The sequence below is a fragment of the Sorex fumeus genome, unplaced genomic scaffold, assembly GCF_029834395.1.
Source record: "Sorex fumeus unplaced genomic scaffold, SorFum_2.1 ptg000015l, whole genome shotgun sequence".
NCBI classification, from domain to species: Eukaryota; Metazoa; Chordata; class Mammalia; order Eulipotyphla; family Soricidae; genus Sorex; species Sorex fumeus.
The window spans coordinates 18402008-18426034 of record NW_026606072.1 but is presented as its reverse complement, the minus strand read 5'-3'; the positions used below and the strand labels follow the sequence as shown (position 1 = coordinate 18426034).

Sequence of the window (24027 nt, the reverse complement as noted above, 5' to 3'; positions counted from 1 at the left end):
AAACAAGATACCATCTCAATTTTCTGCTCATTTGGCACTTTGACTTACTGATCTCATTCTATCTTAGGTGTGATAAAACTTAGTTTGAACTGTTTTAACTGATTTTTTTTAAAGCTCAGGGTTTTTTTGTTTGTTTGTTTGTTTTTTTCTTTTTGGTGATGCACAGGGGTTACTCCTGGCTCTGCACTCAGGAGTTACTCCTGGCGGTGCTCAGGGGACCATATGGGATGCTGGGAATCGAACCCAGGTCGGCCGCGTGCAAGGCAAATATCCTACCCACTGTTAGTGCTCAGTTTTTAAAATATTTTTTGTAGGGGCTGGAGAGATAGTACAGTGGATTGGGCATTTGCCTTGCATGTGACTGCTTGGATCCCCCAAGCGGTGCCAGGAGTAATTTCAAAGTGCAGGACAAGGAGTAACCCTTGAACAACACTGGGTGTGATAACCTCCCGCCTGAAAAAAATTACAAAAAACCCAAACTGGTTTATAACAGGAACTCAGACTTCAAATGTGCCTTCTTATCTGTGTTTTGAGTAAAATATTTACTGTTTTCTATAGGATTGGCAGCAAATAGAAACCCAGAATTTAATCTTCCTGTGGGTTGTGGAAAACTGGTGAATGATGCATTTGTGGCCACTTTCGGTATTTTATATGACATATTTTTCTTTTTAGTCATTGTTTTAGTTTTCAAAACAAGCAGTGGATTAAAAATAATAACCATATATTAGTAAATATTGCAGTTTTTGGTCTAATATAATTTTAGTATCTGTAATGCCTTAAAAGAGACTGGAGTGATAGCACAGCGGGTAGGGTGTTTGCCTTGCACATGGCTGGGTCAGCCGACCCGGGTTGGATTCCTCCGGCCCTCTTGGAGAGCCTGGCAAACTACTGAGAGTATCTCGCCTGCACAGCAAAGCCTGGTGAGCTACCCATGACATATTTGATGTGCCAAACACAGTAACAAGTCTCACAATGGAGACATTACTGGACCTGCTTGAACAAATCGATGAACAGCGGGAGGGCAGTGCTACAGTGCAATTCCTTAAAATACTTTAAAATCATTTATTCATGTAAGGCTTATATTTGACAGTGTCCGCAAATTTTCCTTGTTTTGCCCAAGATTTGTCTCCTCAAGATTGTTTTGTATTATTTGTGTTTGTGATAATATTACAGGCTATCAAGATGGAAATGATTGTGAAGCTTCAGCATCACCTAGACGAGGTGGAAGAGGTAGTTTCAGAGGTGGCCGTGGAGGATTTGGTCTTGGAAGTTCAAGTTAGTAGTGAATTACAAATAATGTGCTTCATCTGTTAAGAAAGCAATGATAAATGTTGCAATATCTGTCATTATAAGCTTGTTATGAGAGTTACATGAGAGCAGTTTAGCACAATGATTGGTTCATAATTGCCTACCATGAACATGACCTTAGTTTTCAGACACATTAATTGTATACTGGTCGGAAAATACAAATCTTAATCATAAATTATAATACATTAGATTTCTTAACTTTGTTTCAGTTCTCTACTATTAAATATTATTGAGTAATTTAGAGCCTTGATAGCAACTGCTAACCTTTTAAATAGGTGGCTTTCTCTGTCTTTAACCCCTCCCAATTATATACCACCTTCTTTTAGCAGTGCAGCAGTCTACCTTTAATTCGTCTAGCCATGATTCTTTGGTGATCATTGTCTGCAGGAGTCACTGTTGATTGCATATGTCTCTTAACAGTAGACAAATTAGTGATTTTAGATGCTATAAAACTAGAAATTAGTAATAATGATTTAATATAAGTATAGTCCATTAGTGTATTAGTGTATTCTCTCTTTAAAATAAAGTGTGAAGCAATACTTTGAAAACACTGTACAGATTCAGCATAGTCCTTATAAGGATACCCATGACATTTTTCAAAGAAATAGACCAAATATTCATGAAATTCATATGGAACAGTACACCCTCCCCTGAATAACTAAAGCAATCCTTGGGGGGAAAAAAGAGGGGAGGCATCCCTTTCCCCAACTTCAGACTGTACTACAAAGCAGTAGTAATTAAAACAGATCTGGAATAAAGACAGATTTCAGCTCAATGGAATATAATTAAATAACCAGAGAGAAGGACAGACCCTCAGGTATTTGACCAGTTAATTTTTGATAAAGGAACAAAATTTAAAAAAATATAGCAAGGAAATCCTTTTCAATAAGAGGTGCTGGGAAAACTGGTCAGCTCCATGCAAAAAAACCTGAACTCATACCTCATTCATTCATTCTTTTGTTCTTTTGTCTGTCCTCCCTCCCTCCCTCCCTCCCTCCCTTCCTTCCTGCTTTTGGGTCACACTTGGTGATGCTCAGGGGTTAGTCACAGCTCTGCACTCAGGAATTACTCCTGGCCATGCTCTGGGGACCATATGGAACTGAACCCAGGTCAGCTGCATGCAAGGCAAATGCCCTATCCACTGTATTATCACTCTGCCCCCGCCACCTCTTTCTAACGGCATGCACAAAGCTCAAATAAAATGGATTAAAACCTTGATGTCTGGCCCCAAACCTCCAACTCAGTTAAAAAAAAAATGGGACGGGGAGAAGAGATGAACAGGAACTTCCTCAAAGAAGAAATACAAATGAATACAAATGGCCAAAAGGTACATGAAAAAATACTCTGCATCACTAATCATCAGAGAGATGCAAATCAAAGCATCAGTGAGATATCATTTCACATGGCAAAAACTATCGCATATCAAAACAAGCACTGCTGGGTTGATGCAAGGAGAAAGGGACTTTCATTCACTGCTGGCGGGAATGTTGACTGGTCTAACCATTTTGGAAAACAATGTGGACACTCCTAAAGAATCTAGAAATTGGGTTTTTGTTCCAAAAACTCCACTTCTTGTAATATATCCCAAAGGCACAAAAACAAAATGGAAAAAAGACATTTGCAGCTCTGTGTTCCTTGCAGCATTATCCACAATAGCCAAAATCTGAAAACAACCCAAGTATCCAAGAATAGATGACTGGATAAAGAAACTATGGTATATGGTATATATACACAATGGACTGTTACTGGCAATAAAATAAAGTAATGCAGTTTGCTGCTACATGGAAAGACCTGAAAAGTATGCTGACTGAAATTAGTCAGAGACTAACAGAATGATCTCTCATATTCTGAGTATGAGGAAAGAATGGGTGAATAATAAATGTTCTAGGAAAATGGAAACAAAAAACATTAAAACTGGTCAGTAGGAATCATCACACCACCTGAGAGGTCTGGATGATAGGACAGGGAGGGGGCAGTGACTATCAGAAGGGTAGATCAAATTGGAGGAGGAGGTAGTGCTGAAAGATGATCAACTATTTTGTAGGAAACCCTATTAGAAACAGTACAGTAAGCCACAATGCAAAAAGATAGTTTTTAAAAGTTGTCCTTGTAGAAGCAAAGTGGTGGTGGTGGTGGGGGGGGGGGGACAAAGTGGGAAAGGGGAGAAATTGGTGAAGGGATTGGTGTTGAAACAATGTATGCTGAAACCCAATCATGAATAACTTTGTAATTTCACAGGTACTGTTACAAAATTACAAAAGAAGTAAAAGATAAAGTGTAGAGATCTGAAGGATCACTTTATGACTGATTTGGTAACTGTGGGAGCTATACTGAAGAATGAGTGAGATGTCATGAAATTTCTGGGGGCAAAAGCCTTCTTGGGGTTAACTTGAATACTTTTACATATTTTGGCATAGCATTGGTTGGCCTTAACTTCTGTAAAACTTAGTAAAAATTTTTATTGAGGGAATGAATTTGTAATAGAATGTTTTATAGGACTTCTTTTTAAAAATGAGTAATTTAATTTGTAATTAAGGAAAAATTGTGGAAAAAATTTGTTCAACAATAAGGGAAGAAACCTTGTGATTATTGTTAAAAGTTTCATACCACATCCTTTTTTCACCCCCTTTTTTGGGCTACACTCAATTGTGTTCAGGGCTTACTTCTGGCTCTGCTCATAGATGACTCTTGGCAGGCTCATGGGATCATATGGAGTGCCAGGGTGGGGCTCAGGGGACTCTATGGGGTCCCCAGGATCAAACCTGGGTCAGCCACATGCAAGGCAAATGTCCTACCCTCTGTACTATTGCTCCAACCCTGTCATTCCATATATTTTAACTTAAGACACCATAATTTGATTTTTCTCTTTACTCTGTATTTTTAAAAGTTCTTAACAATAACAATCTGATCTTATTGCTTACAAATCTAGATAGTGAATTTGAACAGGATGAGGGAGTACAGCGCACTGGTGGCCTTTTTGGTCCTCGAAGACCAGCATTTAGTGATACAGGTGGGAAATGGAAGTTTCTGGACTTTATCATTCATATGTGCTTTTCACTCTAGTACCAGGGTTTTTTTTTTTTTGGTCACACCCGGCGATGCACAGGGGTTATTCCTGGCTCATGCACTCAGGAATTACTCCTGGCGGTGCTCGGAGGACCATATGGGATGCTGGGAATCGAACCTGGGTCAGCTGCGTGCAAGGCAAACACCCTACCTGCTGTGCTATCGCTCCAGCCCTGCCAGTTTTAACTTAGTAGGTTGACTGCTGAATTTTTCTACTTTTAGATTTCTATGCATGGAGAGGTTGGAATGATAATACAGTGGGTAGGGTACTTGTCTTGCACACAGCCAATGTGGGCTCAATCCCCAGCATCATATATGTTCCCCCATGCACCCATGCACGGACTGCAGTAATTCCTAATTGGAGATCCAGGAGTAACCCTTGAGCATTGCCGGGCATGGCCTTATCTCCTCCCCCAATATGAGAACTTTGCATAATTTTTCATTGTCAGTTAATTTGAGATATATATTATACTTTTAAATGAAGAAAGCAAAATGAAGTTTTCGGTATTTTAAGAAAAGAATTCTGAGGCAGGGAATTTGAGTAGAAAATGAAAATAATAAAAATTGTTGATGAAAACATTACCAGATATGGATAAGTTGCTACTGGATTTATTACTAGATTATATTCTAATCTTAGAATTATGCTATTAAGGTATGAAAAGATCCAATGGTACTTTAAATACATATTACTAAGATACTGAAAAAGCCAGTCTGCAGAGGATACATAATGGGTGATATTAGCTATATTGAATTCTGAAAAAGACAAAATTATGCAAAGGGACTAAGGTCAGTGGGTGTTAGGCTGTGGCAGAGCCTGGGGGAAGATTTTCAAGGAAGTGAGAATGTATAATACCATAATGATGGTTCATGTAATTATACATTTGTCTAAGTCTAGGTATAGTACCTAGAGTAGCCCTCTACTGTAAACCATGAATCTTGTTACTGTGTCAGGGTAGACACTTGTAACAAACAGTTCTGGTGCTAAGAATGGGAAGGCTTAGTAAGATATGAATTACCATATTCAAGAGGAAATGGTAATTTTGTAACTTCTTCAATTTTGATAACCTCTAAAATTACTCTAAAAATGTCTTTGAACAGAATGTTTAAGGGAGGAGGAAATTATTTAAGAATTAAAATATGGATGGATCAAAGGAATAAGAATCCTGACTATAATTGCAATATTTGAATAGAAAGACTTAGATGGTTTATGTGTCTGACAAGAGGAACTTTATTCTTTCTAAATATTCTCCCAATGATGCCTTACAGGTAATGGTGACACCTATCCAAGCAGAGGTGGGAGTGGAAGTAGCCGAGGTAAGTTATTTGATTTACCTCTAAGTGGCTAAAATTGCAATAATCCAAGTTTAGTTTTTTAAGCTAAAGATAACTAATACTGCTTTATATATTGAAGAGTTTATCTTTGCACAGCTGCTAGTAGAGAATTAGTATTTCTCACTCCAGGAATTTAAATTATAGGTATTATGTACTCCTGGTATATTTGCCTAATTACATGAGTACAATATGCTCAATGAAGCCTTGTAAGTAAAAATTGCAAGTCACTGGAAATGCATCAATAAGTAATAAATCATGGAATAGGATATGTTAAATATTAAAATACATTTGTACAAATCTTTTATTAGAGTTTGGTATATGAAATTGTGATTTTTGTACTATGAAATATTTTTCAGAGTTACAAGTTTTGTTTTACATGTTAAAATGCTTTCTGGACTAGTAAATGAATAGTTACTGATCTGAAAACATTCAAAACAACAGTTACCTTGAGCTTCCATCTTCTTATTCTTGGATTGTTCATTATAGAATGATTAGTATCACTAGTTAAGCCAAATTGTTTTTTAAAAATGCCCACATCCTGTTTGCAAAGTACAAACTCTGGTGTACAAACAAACTTAGTGTCAAGTGTAATTATTCAAATCCAATACAGTCCTTCCTCTGTTTGTAATAGTAAGTTAATGTGCAACAATAGATGACAAGTTTAAAATTTGGAAATGTAACTCCTAAAAGGTGCTTATTAGCCTTATAACCTGACAGCTGTTTTTGGAAATTCTGGTTTTCAAAATAAATTCTTTTTAAATTAAATCGCCACGAAATACACAGTTACAAAGCTGTTCGTGATTGAGTTTCAGTCATATAATGTTCCAACACCCGTCTCTTCACCAGTGCACATTTCCTGCCATGAATGTACCCAGTTTTCCTCCGTTTGCCCCCCTTGCCCTGCCCCTGCTCTCCCTTTCTCTCTTTCTTTTGCTCTCACTCTCTCATATTTTCCTTTCAGGCACTATGGTTTGCAATACTTATACTGAAAGGGTGTCCAGCATATCACCTTACCTCCTTCCTTCAGCACTCAGTTTTTGTCCAGAGTTGTTATTTCCAACTATCATTGTCATAGTGCCTTTCAGATTTGACCTTTGGCATCTGGGAACTTGTATATGGGAAGGGTTCTTAACACCCTAACTATAAGTGACTCACTATGCCTGAAACTCTTTGTTTAGCATTGTGTTTTATGCTAATGCCTGCTTTTCTTTGGGGAATTGGAATTTTGGTGCCAGGCAGATCATTATGAACCTATGATAGAAATATTAGATACTGAAGATCTCTAATGAGCTTTCTGATAGCAAACATTTCAGTGAGTTGTCAGAACTCTCTGGGATACTCAGTAGTCTTTTATGATACCAGTGGAAACAGATTCTTGAAAACATCTGCCTGGTTTTATCTGAACTCAGCCTCACATATCTTTTCCCTTTGTTGTTTTTTGCTTCTTATGCTGTCACTTAGTATAATAAAGCTATAGCTGTGAATACAACTATGTTTTGAATTCTCTTTACCCTAATGAATTATAGAATCTGGCAGCATCCCAACATAAATGTCTTGGGTTTATTTTTGAAAAATAATAACTTTTATTGGTAATATAGGAGTTAGCAAGGAAATAAAGATGTAACAGTATTAGTAGTATATGTTGTTTGCCTCTGCATTTTGAGTACTCAGGAGATTTAAAAATAATCAATTTATCTTGTCTTATGAAGGGACTTTAAAAATGCTTGTTCATTTTTTTTTAAAAAAATTTTATTAGTGAAACACCATGATGTACAGTTGTAGACTTACAAATTTTTGTGCTTGGGTTTCAATTATACAATGATCAAGTACCCATCCCTCCACCAATGCCCATTCTCCATCACCACTAATCCCAGTATGTGTGTTCATTGCAGCACTGTTTACAATGCTTGTTCATTTTTAGCGTTTTTTTATTGATAGCAAGCAGTGAAAATAAAGCAGTATGTGCACGGCCCTCTCTGCCTTGACTGATTGTCACTATGAATTTCTTTAATAGGTGGTTACAAAGGTTTAAATGAAGAAATAATAACAGGCTCTGGAAAGAGTAAGTTTTACTTCAGATAAGATACTTGATTTTTATAGTGAGTTTTTTTTATATTTTTGTTAAAAAATAAGAACATTCTTATATAAAATTATCATTTAAACATGTTTTTAGAAACATTTATCTCTTTTTTTGGGATTTGATTCTTTTAGATTCTTGGAAATCAGAAGCAGAAGGAGGAGAAAGTGGTGATACTCAAGGTATTTTTTTTTTTATTTGTTTTGGCTGCGTGGCTATGTTAAGGGCTTAACTCCTTTATTCCTGGCTCTGTCCTCAAGGATCATTCTTCGCAGTTAGCCTTTTATTTGGAAATGAGGACTTTATAAACAATGGAAAGTTTTATATTTTCAGTGTTATGGGTTTTTTCTTGTTTTGTATTATAAATTCTTTTAAATTTGAATTATAAGGACCAAAAGTGACCTACATACCACCTCCTCCACCTGAGGATGAGGACTCCATCTTTGCACATTATCAGACAGGAATAAACTTTGATAAATATGATACAATTCTTGTAGAGGTGTCTGGACATGATGCACCACCAGCAATTCTGGTAAGTATAATTATTTCTGTATTGACTATGTTAAAAATACTGGTTTTAAAATATGTAGAATATCTTTAGGTTAATATTAAAAATGAGAAAAATTGACTTTTTTGTATATAAATTCTGTTTTTGGTTAGAAATTTATATCCTTAGTCCACCATCTACAATAGAATTCATTGCTTTATCAAAAGAGTGTATTGTATTCCATCTCTTCCTCTATAGATCGGTGTGAGAAATTAATTTGAATTTATTGTAAAGGCTAATTATCCTAGAGATTCACTAAAAATGTGAGAAACTATGTTTCAGGGGCATGATTTTCATGGAAATCAGGCAGAGTCCTGATTTTCCAGTTAAAGAAGAACAGTTGTTATGTAATAACTATTTGTATCTTTATAGTTTAAAGAATTTTTTTTGTGGGCCACACTGGGTGATACTACTTAATTCTGAAATATTCTCTGTATGTTTTGAATAGGGTAATAGTGGTAAGCAGAAATGTAACTTGATTCAAAGGAAGACTTGTTCTCATATGACGTGGAATTTATTCATTGCTGTCTTTATATTTAGACATTTGAAGAAGCTAATCTTTGTCAGACACTGAATAAAAACATTGCTAAAGCTGGTTATACTAAGCTTACTCCTGTGCAGAAGTACAGTATTCCTATTATATTAGCTGGACGAGATTTAATGGCTTGTGCTCAAACAGGATCTGGCAAGACTGTAAGTCATTTTCCCACGTGCATTATGCTCCATAATATGTTTTGAGCATTAATTCTTCACAGGCAGCTTGAAAATGCTACTTTTAAAATCAGAAGGTTTATAGATGGCATTGTCATAAAATATTGATGCTTTGCTTTTGATTTATGTTTATAAGAGGCTTGTGTATTCTGAGAAAAGCATTTTGGAACTATTTCTAGAGTAGATTATGATTACAGTTCATAGAATATAATCACTTTCCAAGCTTGTTCAACTCTTTCTGGGAGCATGGCAGTATTTAAAACAAAAAGCCTAAACTTGTCCTTTGGTTATAAAACACAGAGAAAAGGAACAAATAATGTGTTATGTAGCTGATAACATTTTTAGTTTAAGTATGAGAAATTGTACCTGGTCAATATTATGATATAACCTTAGTTTAACTTTAAGAGAACTAACTTTAAGAGAACTCTGATGAGACCAGGTTTGTCTTTGGCTCATTTGTGAGATTAAGATTTGTAAGATTAATCTATTAAGTAGTGTTCTATGACTTATTCCTAGGACCATAGTTCTTACTACTTTTGACTTAATCACACTCTATAGTAGAGTTGAAGGGAAATAAGTGAGGTTTAATACAGCAGTTAATATGTATCTTAAGCATTATTATTATATTTTTTATGTAAGAATACCGCTATTTATTCAGCCACTGATTAGGCTGATTGAATTGTGCATGAACTCCACTCTTAAGCATTATTTTGGAGGTAGATTTTAGTGGAGACATTTTGCTTAATGATAAAACTATTGCACAATTTTTTTACAAGATGTAATTTTAGTAAGGATGATGTATTAGTACAAATGATTTATTTCCCAATATTTGCTTTGTTCATGAAGCACTTTTATCATGCATTCTAATTGATCATCTTAACTACTCCAAAATGATTAATTTATAATAAAACTTAATTGCAGTGATTTGCATTGTTGTGTCTAAATTTTCTTATATCAGTTAATGTGATTCGTGTATTTTTTTTGTTTTGGGGCCACTCCCAGAAATGCTCAGGCTTACTCCTAGCTATGCACTCAGGAATCACTCTTGGTGGTGGATGCTGGGGATCAAACCCAGATCGGCTACAGGCAAGGCAAGGCAAGCGCCTTCCCTTCTGTACTATCTTTCCAGCCCCAAGATAATGTGATTTAAACTAAGATAGAATTAAAACATTTTTTTTTGTTGGGTAGATTAATTTTATCACTATCACTATCACCCCGTTGTTCATCGATTTGCTCATGCAGACACCAGTAATGTCTCCATCTGTCCCTGTCATGTGCTAGTATACCCCGATGGCATATTGGGGGCTCTTTCAGGGTCGGGGAATGAGGACCATCACTGTTACTGTTTTTGGCATATCGAGTACGCCATGGGTAGCTTGCCGGGCTCTGCTGTGTGGGTGGGATACTCTCAGTAGCTTGCCTGGTTCTCCAAGAGGGATGGAGGCTTTTGGGGCAGCCTCTAATCACCTTTACAGGTGTTCCCAGTCAGGCATAAATGCTGGCAAGATACTCTTGGTAGCCTATTGGGTTCTCTGAGAGCGAGACCTAGACAATAAAATAAGATTAAAGGTAAAGGTAAAGGCCCTCCCCTTGTTCATCGATTTGCTCGAGCGGGCCCAGTAACGTCTCCATTGGAGACTTTGTTGTTACTGTGTTTGGCATATCGAATACGTCACGGGGAGCTTGCCAGGCTCTGCCGTGCGGGTGAAATACTCTCGGTAGCTTGCCGGGCTCTCCGAGAGGGGTGGAGGAATCGAACTCTGGTTGGCCATGTTGGCTGCATGCAAGGCAAACACCCTACCTCTGTGCTATCGCTCAAATCTTTGTATTGTCTGATTTTTTCATAAAGACCTAAATGTTAAAAACTTACTGAAATAAAATTTTTTATTATGCCAATAATATAAAAGAACAGTCTAAAGCTATAAAATAGCATGAGATTTCCACACTGAAAAGAAATAATGCCTTATAAATTTCTAAATCATTACAATTTCTAGGCTGCTTTTCTCTTGCCTATTTTGGCTCATATGATGCGTGATGGAATAACTGCCAGTCGTTTTAAAGAACTGCAGGAACCAGAATGTATTATTGTAGCACCAACTCGAGAATTGATCAATCAGATTTATTTGGAGGCTCGAAAATTTTCTTTTGGGTAAGCACACCTGGAATGCTACGCATAAGTTTTCCTTTGAATAGTTTGTTTACTTCTTTGTCAGGGGACAGTGCAGGAAATGGAGCAGCTCTTGGAGGGGGCAGGGAGTGGAGCAACTCTTAGTGGTACTTGGGACTTACTCCTGACTTTGCTCTCAGGGATCATTCCTGGCTGTCTCTGTGGACAGTGTGCAGTGGTGAGAATTGAATTGGAGATCAAATAGTATTGACAGATGCAAGGAAAATACCTTAATTCCCTGTACTATCTTGCCCCTTGTGTTTATTTTGTATAAAGATTCTGATGCACATTATACACTTCAGTTATTCCTTTGACAGATAGTAGCTGTTATGCTGTTGGCATCCTGTTTTCAAAAAGATATCTGTTGGAGGAAACAAACACTTTAGAACTCTGTTATCTTTTTTGATTTAAGAGTTTTCTTTCATATAGATAGATTCTTAAGTCTTTTTTATACTAAAAATAATGTTGGAAATGAAATTTGGGGAGGGGGATTTGAGGCACTCGGGTTACTCTTGACTCTGTCCTTCAAGGATACACTCAGTGGTGCTAAGGGGGCCATGTGTTCCCTGAGATTATACTTAGTCCTCTGTATGCAAAGCATACACTTAAGAGTGTTGTGTTCTCTCTCCAGAACTAGCAGTGAATATTAATGTACAGTTATCTTTGCCCACTATGGTGACATTTGAAATATTAATTCAAGACATGAACTTTTGGAAAATATGTTTTATTTTCTTTATAATTTTGTTATTTAAATTGTAAATTTAGAAATTTTAATTTTTACAATTTAATTTTATAAATTAACATTTTTAAGATTTTTTTGGTGCTAGAATTGAAGTCAGGGCCTCATACTTGGGAAATGTACTACATACTTAACAATGAACTACATCCCTGGAAAAAACACTTATTTAAAAAATTATTTTTAGTAGATTTATTCTTACTATTTTTTCCTCATTTTTTTTCCTTTATTGTTGTTGCAAGTATTAGGATTATATGCATTTGGCCCTATTGTTTGCACTCTTAGTCATATTGCTTACATATACTAGGGTGTGGTGCACCAGAAGATCCTACACTGTGTGAGTGATCCAAATGATTGAGCCCCTGGACTAGCACTTGGCATGCTGGTTAGTACTGGGGATTGCACTCAGAGTCTCACATGCAAAGCACTGCTCTACCATCTCTCAGCCTCTCATTTTAAAACTCCAGTCTAGGGTGCATCATTTAAAAAATTTGAAACAAGATTATAAATATATTGATTTATCTTTTGAGTATCAACTTTCTAATTCCTGATTAACATGGTATTATCACATGTGTAAGAATTATCTTTTTTTTTTTTTTGCCTTTTTTTGAGTCACACCCAGCGATGCTCAGGGGTTACTCCTGGCTCATACACTCAGGAATTGCTCCTGGCGGTGCTCAGGGGACCATATGGGGTGCTGGGAATCGAACCTGTGTCGGTCATGTTGGCTGCATGCAAGGCAAATGCCCTACCCGCTGTGCTATCACTCCAACCCTAAGAATTATCTTTTTGAAGTAATACTAATCTTGGAAATGTTTGAAAGTTAATTTGTGTTTTTATGAAGTTTGTTTCATATTTGTTTTTGTATAATTGGTGGCATTATTGTTTCAGAAGAACCCATTATTTATTATAGAGAACCCACTATTATGTAGTTAAAAACTTTTAAAAATCAATTTTAATTTTTAACTTGAAAAGAGTTTAATTTATTTAAAAATGAATATACTCCTTTTATATTTTGCTAGAAGCAAATGTCTAATTTTCAGATAATTAGAAAATAACATTTCTTTTTCCTGCCAATAGGACTTGTGTAAGAGCTGTTGTCATATATGGGGGAACCCAGTTGGGGCATTCAATTCGACAAATAATACAAGGCTGTAATATATTATGTGCTACTCCTGGTAGATTGATGGATATCATAGGTAAAGAAAAGGTAGGCTCTACAATGTGAAAGTAGTAAAATGGCTTTTTGTGTGTAGGAAAGGAAAGGAATAACATACAGATGCTTATATTTAAAGTACAATCTATATCAGACCCTTGTCAATTTTATTTTAATGTTCTTATGTCACTCTCCTCCCATTGTTCATTGATTTGCTTGAGCGGGCGCAGTAACATTGTGAGACTTGTTACTGGGTTTGGCATATCGAATACGTCATGGGGAGTTTGCCAGGCTTTGCCGTGCAGGCGAGATACTCTCAGTAGCTTGCCAGGCTCCCCGAGAGGGGCGGAGGAATCGAACTCAGGTCAACCATGTTGGCCGTGCAAAGCAAACGCCCTACCCGCTGTGCTATCGCTCCAGCCCAATGTTCTTATGTAATTCTTATAATGGTCTTAACAGAGAATATTTGATATTTTCTGTTTTTCAGTGATATTATGGATGGTAAGGTAAGGTAAAGGCCCTCCCGTTGATCGTCGATTTGCTCGAGCGGGCCCAGTAACGTCTCCATTGGAGACTTTGTTGTTACTGTCTCTGGCATATCGAATACTCTCGGTAGCTTGCCGGGCTCTCCGAGAGGGGCGGAGGAATCGAACTCGGGTCGGCCATGTTGGCCGCTTGTAAGGCAAATGCCCTACCGCTGTGCTATCGCTCCAGCCCAATGTTCTTATGTAATTCTTATAATGGTCTTAACAGAGAATATTTGATATTTTCTGTTTTTCAGTGATATTATGGATGATAAATTTAAAATCCTATAATATCACTAGTAATAGACTAGGGTTGGAAACTGGTCTGAATCTAGAACTGATAACCTTTATCCATTGCAGTAGGAGAAAAATGCTTTTAAATGCTCTTATATATGTGTTAATGAAGTTGTTTATTTCTGGATGAAAGATTTTGTGACATCTCATTTGTTTTCAGTGTAAGCAGGAGAGTGATGTGAATCAGGATTATATCATTTTTGCTGTCTTAAAAAAAACACTGTGGGATGATGTGTTTATTTTAAATGTTTATACATCTTGCATCTCTAGAACAGCAGGTTCACTTTTATGAACCTAATCTGTTTTTCTTTTTTCAAAGGCTCTTTTAAAAACGGACTACTCTAAACAAACTTTTAGCATTAAAGCACTTTTTTTAGAATGTTTATTAAGAGTATCCAGATAAATTCAACTTTGACGTCTTTCAGTATAGTACCAAAAACTTTTAACTATTTTACAAATACATGCCTTTTTAGAGCAGTGGGCTTAGGCAAAGAAGTTTCCCAGTAGTTTTTAGTTACTGAACTAAATGTTAACTGGATAATTTTGTGAAGGATTTAGGAGTTTGAATTAAATTACATGTAGTTTTAAGAAATTGAATATGTAATATTATTAGGAAATTTTATCTGTTAAGCTTGATATTAGCAGATAGTATTACTGATAAGACAGTGCAATACAGCCCACTATAGTAGACACTAGTTTTATGTGACTTTTCAAATTTTTTTAAACGATGTAAAAATTTTTCTTCTTTAGATATATTAGCCACAATTCAGGTGCTTAATAGCTACATGTGATGAATGGGTGGCATGTTAATGCTGATACAGAATTTTAAGTGGCATGAGAATACAGATACAGAATTTTAAAGAAATTTGCTGAAAGTTCTTTTTATGTTTGGAGAAAATTGTGAACAGCAGTAAACAGTATTGTCAAAGTAAAATACTAAACTACCTCTCACAACTTTAAGGTATGAATTTTCTATTCTAACCCTTGGAAATTTCCTTAAAGATTGGTCTCAAGCAAGTCAAATACCTAGTTTTGGATGAAGCTGATCGTATGTTGGATATGGGTTTTGGACCAGAAATGAAGAAGTTGATTTCTTGCCCAGGAATGCCTTCAAGGGAACAGCGTCAAACCCTAATGTTTAGTGCAACTTTTCCAGAAGAAATTCAAAGGTAATTTTTCTTATTAAGAAGAATTACATATGTGCTGTTATGGAAGAAGAATCAATATAGCTATGCTGCCTATTTAATTTTCAAATTACCCTGAAATAGAAAATAATTGAATATTGACTAGACCGAATACCTCTTGTGGGGGCTGAAAAGATACACACAACTAACCTGGATTCAGTCCCTGGCACCACAAACCCCTCTAAGAGTGACCTGTGAGCATAGAGCCAGGACTAATTCCTGAATACTGCTGGATGTGCTCCCCCCCAAAAAACTACCAAAACAAAACCTAATAACTAATGTGAACTACCGTTGATCAGTAAAATTTTCAGTCTTTTGTGAGCTATTTTTTTAAATTTATAAGGATTATATGGCACATAAGATAGTAGTCTTGCTTATATTCTGGATTACTTTATACTAATTTCAGTGTCTGCTTTTGAATAAGGTGCCCATTCTGTCAAAAATACCTTCTCTCTCCTCCTATTCTTTGAATTATATCAGGATTTATTTTTTTATTGGCATCTGCCTGAATTTCACATTTAAGTGTACCCCTAATCTTTCACCTGAGCTCAAGACTGCAGTGAAATTATTGAGGAATGTTTTTGCTATTAGCTGAATTACTAGTTATTTATGTTCACCATATCCAAAATTAAATCTACCTTCTCAGCTTTCTCTTTCTGATTTTTCATATTAACATGTTCTAAGCCCAAATTCTGTTATATTTATTTCCCCCTCACATTCCTTGAGCATTCTGTCTTTCAAAAGTCTAATTTGGTAGTTTTAGCTACTATGATTTAAATATGTTGCTATATTCTCTACTTTCTGGTAGACTGTCTGGTAGACAGTTTCTGGTAGACTGTCTCCTATCCCTACTTTTTACTCCGTGTTAGTAATACTTCCAGAATAATCTGCTCCGTTTAGAAGTTTATGTGGATTAAACCCTTCCATGTCTCTCATCTTCACAGAACTTTCTCATATGCATGGCATAATTTCTGTCTCTGTGCATGTGACATTCTATGCCTTGTTAGTTTTATCTTTTCTTTTTTTTGACATGCCTTAACCCAGTTACCACTATTCCACATGATTGTTTGGTGTTTCCCTAAGTTTTGATGACTTCTAAATACAACTTTTATTAATTTCTACAAGTGTATATTGTGAAAGAAACTTTTTAAACCATTATGACATTCTTGGAATATTTCACATGTTCAGTAATACACTACTAATTTATTATGAGGAATAATTAAAATATTTAAATATTAAAACTTCAGATATTTTAAATTATATTACTTGTTTTTAATAAGGTTGTATTTGTCCTCTTTGATTTGAGCTTCAGAGACAAATCAGCATATTCATTGTACTTCCAGTGCTTTGTGTTATGTACGTCATTACAAAATACTCGCTGATTCTAGTAAATAAAAAGGATGATGACAACCAAAAACTGCAAGGCTTATGCCTAAGTGAGAGGGTATTTGACTCTAGAATATATACATAAGACATTTTTTCTTAATGCTAAGAGAAAAAGGCAATGAGCAGAAAGAAGCACAATGATTTATTAAGATTCAGCATTTGTTATATGAACTATTTACAATCTAGGAGCACTGTAGCACAGAACTGTCCTCCTGTTGTTCATAGATTTGCTCTAGCAGGCCCAGTAACATCTCCACTGTGAGACTTGTTATTGTGTTTGGCATATTGAATATGTCACATGTAGCTTGCCAGACTTTGCCGTGCGGGCGAGATACTCTTTATATAGGAGAAAGTGGAGGATTAAAATGGACCTTTTTCTGTTTTGAGGACATATGAATAATTCTCAGAGACTACTCCAGGCTTTGTGCCCCCAGTAGTGCTGAGGGGACTATGCAGTGTTGAGCTATCTCTCCAGTTCTTAGGCCCTCTTTTTTTTTTTTCTTAGTGAAACACCATGAGGTACAGTTGTAGACTCACAAATTTTTGTGCTTGGGTTTCAGTTATACAATGATCAAGTACCCATCCCACCACCAGTGCCCATTCTCTACCCCCACCAATCCCAGTATCCCTCCCCCCCCATCCCACCCTGCCTCTGTGTCAGGGCATTCCCTTTTGTTCTCTCTCTCCTTTTGGGTGCTGTGGTTTGCAAAAGAGGCATTGGGTGGCAATCATGTTCGGTCTATAGTCTACTTTCAGCATGTATCTCCCATCCTGGGCGGATCTTCCCAGCACCCTTTATTTGGTACTCCCTTCTCTATCTGAGCTGCCTTTACCCCTGAGTGTGTGGCTGGCCTCCAAGCCATGGAGTGAACCTCCTGGTATTTATCACAGCTATCTTGGGTGGTTAGTCTCCTATTTTGTTACTTTTTTTTTCCCCCAGATGAATGCATTCTTTCTATGTCTGTCCCTCTCTTTCTGGCTCATTTCGCTTAGCATGATATTTTCCATGTAGTACCACTTGTATGTAAATTTCATGACTTCATTTTATCTAACAGCTACATAGTACTCCATTGTGTAGATGTACCAAAGTTTCTTTAACCAGTCATCTGTTCTCGAGGCCCTCTTTTTTTTCAATAACAGAAATTTCATATAGGCAATTCCTTCCTCACCCTGTGTTTCTGGGTGGTATGAAGTAAGGTTTCTAATGCTGATTTCAATGGGTTGTGTGAATCAGTATGCTTATATACTTTTGGGCTCCATATGCACAGCCTGTTGTGACAAAGACTAAACACAAAGCCTATCATCTCTTGCCTTACTTATTGCAAATTGTGTTAAACAGTACATTTACTTTGACCAGGATACTTAAATGATTTTTTAGCGTATGCTTTGCATGTAGGAGACCTGAATTTGATCCCTGGCACCACATGGTCCCCGAATGGTCAGTCAAGTATAATCCCTGAGTATGTGGGTGTCATCCAAAAACATCACCACGAAAAATGTCTATTTCTAGGTGTGCCATAATGTGAAAAGCAGCCCTCTGACCCATGCTCTGATTTCATGTGTTCATTTGAAGTATCATAAATTAGTGTGTAATATTTTCAGGAAACAAATGAAAACAGCAAATGAAGGGACTGAAGAGAATAGTACAAAGGGTAGGGTGCTTGCCTCGCCAGTGTTCAACCCTGTTTGTCCTTGGCATCCTATATGAGCACTGCTGGGGTGGTCCACAACAAAGTGAAGGCATGTAATAGGCTTGCATTTCAATTTTTAATGCAAATTTCTGTTTGTTTTAATGCTTTAATTGAGCATACTTACAACATACTCTTTTTTTTTTTTACTTTTTTACTTTTAACAGAACTTTTTTTTTATGACATCTTATTGTCTTATTTCTACTTTGGACAAACTTGCAGGCTATCGAATGTAGCCTGCCCACAGGGCAGAGTCTGGCAAACTCCCCGTGGCGTACCCAATATGCCAAATACCAGTAACAATGATGGGTCTCACTCTCCTAAACAGCCTTGAATATAATCTCAGGGCTAGGATGAAAGAGACGTTACTGGGGCCTGCTCGAGGCAATCGACGAATAACAGGATGATGAAATGAAATGAAACTTTTAGGGTCACAGGGTCACAGTGCTCAGGGCTTACTTCTGGCTCTGCAGTCAGGAATTATTCCTGGCATTGCTCGGAGGTCCATATGGTATGCCAGGGATTAAACCCAGGTCAGCTGCATGCAAGGCAAAAACCTTACCTGCTGTACTATTGCTCTGGCCCCACTTGCAATGTATATTTTGTGCCACTTTTCATAATTAGTACATCCGCTTGAAATTACTCCAATTTAGCTTTTTTAATTCTGATTTTTGACTTTTTAGTAATTTTATGTATCTTGAAGAAATTTTTGTTCTGAGTTTTTAATAGTTTATCTTATAACAGTTTTAAGCTATCTAGTATTGAACTAGCCTGGTAGGAATTAAATACAATAAATATTAATGGAAGAGGGTAAGTTAAGGAATACCTTTTTTGTCTTTCAAGGTTGGCTGGTGAGTTTTTAAAGACAAATTATTTGTTTGTTGCTGTTGGACAAGTGGGTGGAGCATGTCGAGATGTCCAGCAGACCATTCTCCAAGTTGGCCAGTACTCAAAAAGAGAGAAACTTGTCGAAATTCTACGAAACATAGGTAATTTACATTGATAATTTAAAACTGTAATGTAAAAATTACTCAAGAGTTTCTTGTATTAGTTCTAATTTTATTATTTTCTTTAATGCTCTTCATAAACGCTTTTATGGTTTTCTGTTTAACCATGTAATAATCTGTGCTATCACTCCAGCCCCTACACTGCTTGCATGCACGGTATGATTTTGCCCTGTTGCGATCTGTCTGGCCTCGGGTGGTATCTTTAGAAATACTTTGGAAGATCAATGCAGAATGAAAGGCTGGATTATTTTGAAAGATAAAGAGCAAATTATAAAGAGCATTATATTGAGACCAGGAAGAAGAACCTGAGACTTCATTTGGAATCATTGAGTCGACAAGTAGTTATATTTTGAGCCCTGAAGTTAGAAAGGAGTTTGTGTCTCTATCCTTTCTGGAAATATTTGAGTTGTTATTCCTACCAGACCATGTGTGATTGTTGAATTATAATGTATGAGACACTCTGTCCTCCTCCAGTCCTTCTCTTTTCACTCTTCTAATTTTATAGTTTGAATTTTAATGATTGTTTGCATTGTCTTGCAGGTGAAGAAAGGACTATGGTTTTTGTTGAAACTAAGAAAAAAGCGGATTTTATTGCTACTTTTCTTTGTCAAGAAAAAATATCAACTACAAGTATTCATGGGTAAGTGCATGTTTCCTTATAGATAGGAAAAAGTTCCTTTTTAAAAAAGGAACTTTAGCTTGTAGAACTAATAGAAAATCCTAGCATCAGGATTCAGAATTCTCAAGACCAAAACTGGTTTCTTCAGTTTTATTTCAAGTATTTATAAGAACTAAGGGTGAGGATGGGTAATTTAAAGTCTGTCCTGTGGCCAAGAGTTGCTGAGGAGGATTAGCTGCTTGTCTGGCATGCGACTGCAGCTCCAACATTGGTTTGAATCCTGTCACCACGTATGGTCCTCTAAACACCACAGGGTGTGACCCCAAAAGCAAAAAGTGTCTGTCATAAAGTTTTCATCATGAGTAGGGCATTTTCTCAAAAGATCTTAAGACTTCTCAGACCCTCTGGTCCTGAGAAGTTTTACTCTGTTGAGTAGAATCTTCTAATGCCTGGCATTATTTCATTTGATTATTAGATTAATGATTTAATAACTAAATTTTAATAGCTTAAAGTGAAGTATTTTTTATAACTATAAATACTTGTAGTTGATATTTAAGTGCTTAAAGTGTAATATTATAATTCTTTTTTGTCATTTTTGTTCCACACCAGCAGAGCTCAGGATACTACTCCCAGTTCTGTGCTTCAAGGTTGCTTCCAGTGGTGGTGTTCAGGGGATCATGTAGTGCTAGGGATTGAACCCAGGCATCCCACAAGAAAAGCATATATTTAGTCCTTTGAACTCTTTGCTCTATTTAAATAACTTTATTGAGCACTCCATGAGGGTGTATAAAATACTAATAGGTGAAAACATTCTAATCCGAAAGTTGTATATTTTTCAAAGACTAGACACAAGAATATTAATAGAAATTATTAATGAGATTTCAACAATATTTCAACAAACAGTATTTCAACATCTCCAGCCTATGGTTAGATACATGCTTTCTGCTTAGAGCTTGGTTTGCACTGTTTCTTCATGACTTAAGGCATATTATTTCACTCCTCTGAGCTTCAGTTTTCCATTTGTGCAAGGAGGGCCTTGGACTGGATGCTCTCTGATGTCTGCCCCAGCTTTGAAGTTCAGTGAATCTATAACCATGACTGGGAGCATCCAGGGCTCACTCCTAGCAGCAGGTGGAGCACAACCCACAGAGCCTTAAGGCAGCTGTGAGAGCTTCAGGCATTTGAAGTCTTGTCTGAATGAGGGAGAGTACTCCCCATGTCCCCCCTAAGACTCCAGTTAGACCATGTCCATACATACTGCCTTCTTGGACATAGATCTGGATGAAATATGGCTCCCCCACTCGGTTTTGCATCATTGGATACACAGAGATGTTATAGCACCAGTAAGGTGTAAATTTATCTGGAAAAAAGTACCAGTGCAGAATATACTACAGAGTGGAAGGAAAAATGGACAGAAGAGTTATGGACTACAACCCATGGAAGTTATTCTAGAATTTCTTCTAACATCCATGATATTTGTCATGCTATTTATTTTGTCTCTTTATATTTGCTTGCTTTCTTACCTCATCTGTAAATGAGGATAGTTGTTCCAGCTTCATACTATTATGAAAAATAAAATTAATAGCTTCAAAGGAATTAGTAAACTACCTGTACTATAATAGGACCTTAATGTCAAATGCTGTTGTTTTTAGTAATATTTGTTTAGTAAGATATTTGTTTTAATAAGTGATTAAGACAGATATACATTAAACTTTAATGGTTCTCTAATATTTTTAAGTTGACCTAATACTTTTTTTCCCCTCCCCAGTGACCGGGAACAGAGAGAGAGAGAACAAGCTCTTGGGGATTTTCGCTGTGGAAAGTGCCCAGTTCTTGTTGCTACTTCAGTAGCTGCCAGGGGGCTAGATATTGAAAATGTTCAGCATGTTATCAATTTTGATCTTCCTTCTACCATTGATGAGTATGTTCATCGAATTGGGCGTACTGGTCGGTGTGGAAATACTGGCAGAGCGATTTCTTTTTTCGATCCTGAATCAGATAGCCATTTAGCACAGCCGCTAGTGAAAGTACTGTCGGATGTAAGTTTTTTTAAAAACTTAATATTTTTTGTAATTAAAAGTAGATTCTATTTTCTGGCAATTGTGTATTCAGGAATAGCAAATTATTCCAATGAACAGTTTTGGTGGTGGGGTTATTTGGTCCACACCCAGTGGTTCTCAGGACTTACTCGTTGCTCTGAGCTCAGGAATCATTTCTGACAGTCTTAGGGGAACCTAGCGGGTACTGGGGATCCAGCCTTAGTCAGTGACATGCAAGGCAAGCTCCCTACTTGCCGTACTATTGATTCCCCCCCACACACACATTACAGTTATAACACCTTTAGTTTTTACATGTTGTATATAAAGTTACTTTTTTTTTAATAGGCTCAACAGGATGTTCCTGCATGGTTGGAAGAAATTGCCTTTAGTACATATGCTCCTGGCTTCGGTGGTAGTACAAGAGGAAACATTTTTGCATCAGTTGATACTCGAAAGGTTAGCTGAAAGTGAACATTCAAAATCTGATTTCATAACTTAAAAATTTCCTACTATAGTGTGGTAACTATTAATGTTTAATTATTTTTTTCTAAACAAGTATTCTCATGTCTAGAAGATGTATTTTTGAAAATCTTTGGAGGGGACAACAGGTGGTTGGATGACACCTAGCAGTGCTCAGGAACTATCCCTGGTTATTTACTCAGGAGTAACCCTTGTCTGTGCTTGAGGGACTGTATGTGGTGCCGAGAATTGAACTGGGGTTGGCTTGCGTGCACCACAAGCACCTTGCTTCATGCACTATATCTCCAGCAATCTCTAAAATTTTATTATATACATATATTTTGGACTTACAAGGTTAGATAGCAACTTTAGTATTTCTATTTAAACAACCTTCTTTCCTAAATTTGCTGGTATTTGAAATTCCAATTTGAGATCTTCCCTCCTTTCTTTTAGGATGCTTTAAGACTTTTGGAGTGGCACATGTCACTTTTGATATGACAACACAGAAATAGAATACCAGTCATTAAACTTTTACATTTGAGGGGCTGGAGTGAGAGCACAGCAGGTAGCATATAGCAGACCCAGGATCAATCCCTGATATTCCACATGGACCCCTGATCCCTTCAGGAGTGATTCCTGGGCACAGAGTCAGGTGCAAGCACTGAGCACCGTTGGGTCTGGCCCCAGAACAAAACAAAAATTTGTGTTTGAACAACTGGGAGGTAGTCCTCTAGAGTTTCCATTTTGATTCCCTAGCATCACACGGTTCTCCAAGCACACTGTAATGACCTTGGTGATTCCAAAATACTCCCACCCTACTCCTGCAACTACCCTGGCAGACCCCGTTAACTGATTGAACACTAATGGGTTTGGGTGTGACTGAATGAGTGTCACTGCCAGGAGTTGGTCCCCCGCATTCTGCTTTGAAGAGCTCATCTACCCTGTCATTTGTGTGCTTTTTCATTAAAGTATCAAACTTTAAATTTTCTGTTTGCCACAATTTTCCAGTTTCTTGGGATGGAGAAATAGTTAAGTGGTCCGAGTGTATGTATACTTGTATGCAGTATGCCTGGGTTCTAGTCCAGCACTGCTTGGTCCCCCAAGTACCTGCAAATTTTTTTAAAGCTTTTTTGAAACATTTTGCAAAGTTCAGATTTCCCAGATAAGGTCTTTCTTCAGATGAATCTGATTTAATAGCATGAAGTTATTTATATTTTTAAGGGAAAGACAATAGACAGCCAATACCTCTTATTATAGGTAGTATAACTTTAAAGCTACCATAAAATGAAATGTATGTTTCTCTCTTTGTTTTTTTTTAAAAAGACTTTCCAGAGTAAGAGCACTTTGAACACAGGAGGATTTTCTTCATCACAGACTCCCAATCCTGTAGATGATGAGTCATGGGATTAAAGCATCTTCAAGTTTGTGGTACAGTTTTGATACAAAGAAGAAAATAGTTTTGATTTTTGTGTTTTTTTACAGAAGCATAAAACATGACACTCTACTATCTCCTGTTCTTCTGTTCTTATTCCCACCCTTTAAAAAATTGACTAGTTACGTGAAATGCTAAATGTTACAACATTGCAGTTACTGATACACATGGTGTTAACTGGAAATATTAAAGCATTCTAAATGTCTTGTTTATTTCTAGCATATTCTTGAGGGGGTTTAGACATGTTTCATGTCTAAGTGCTAAGTGTTAGTATGGTGTTTATTGATCCTATAAC

The 24027-nt window shown here is 36.7% G+C and overlaps 1 protein-coding gene across 2 annotated transcripts in view; it reads left to right on the top strand.

Moving 5' to 3' along the window:
- The window catches only part of DDX4 (DEAD-box helicase 4), a 54975-nt gene extending 31265 nt beyond the window's left edge, over positions 1–23710 (top strand). The window contains exons 6-20 of one of the 2 annotated variants that reach the window (XM_056112142.1): positions 1174–1275; positions 4238–4318; positions 5641–5688; positions 7721–7768; positions 7918–7965; positions 8173–8315; positions 8871–9023; positions 11036–11190; positions 13025–13154; positions 14921–15087; positions 19020–19165; positions 19724–19823; positions 21571–21841; positions 22187–22297; positions 23633–23710. In XM_056112142.1, coding sequence (XP_055968117.1) covers positions 1174–1275; positions 4238–4318; positions 5641–5688; positions 7721–7768; positions 7918–7965; positions 8173–8315; positions 8871–9023; positions 11036–11190; positions 13025–13154; positions 14921–15087; positions 19020–19165; positions 19724–19823; positions 21571–21841; positions 22187–22297; positions 23633–23710 — 1781 coding nt within the window. The remainder of the gene's footprint in view (positions 1–1173; positions 1276–4237; positions 4319–5640; positions 5689–7720; positions 7769–7917; positions 7966–8172; positions 8316–8870; positions 9024–11035; positions 11191–13024; positions 13155–14920; positions 15088–19019; positions 19166–19723; positions 19824–21570; positions 21842–22186; positions 22298–23632) is intronic. The other variant, XM_056112143.1, reaches the window with a different exon arrangement.
- The last annotated feature ends 317 nt before the right edge of the window (positions 23711–24027 follow it).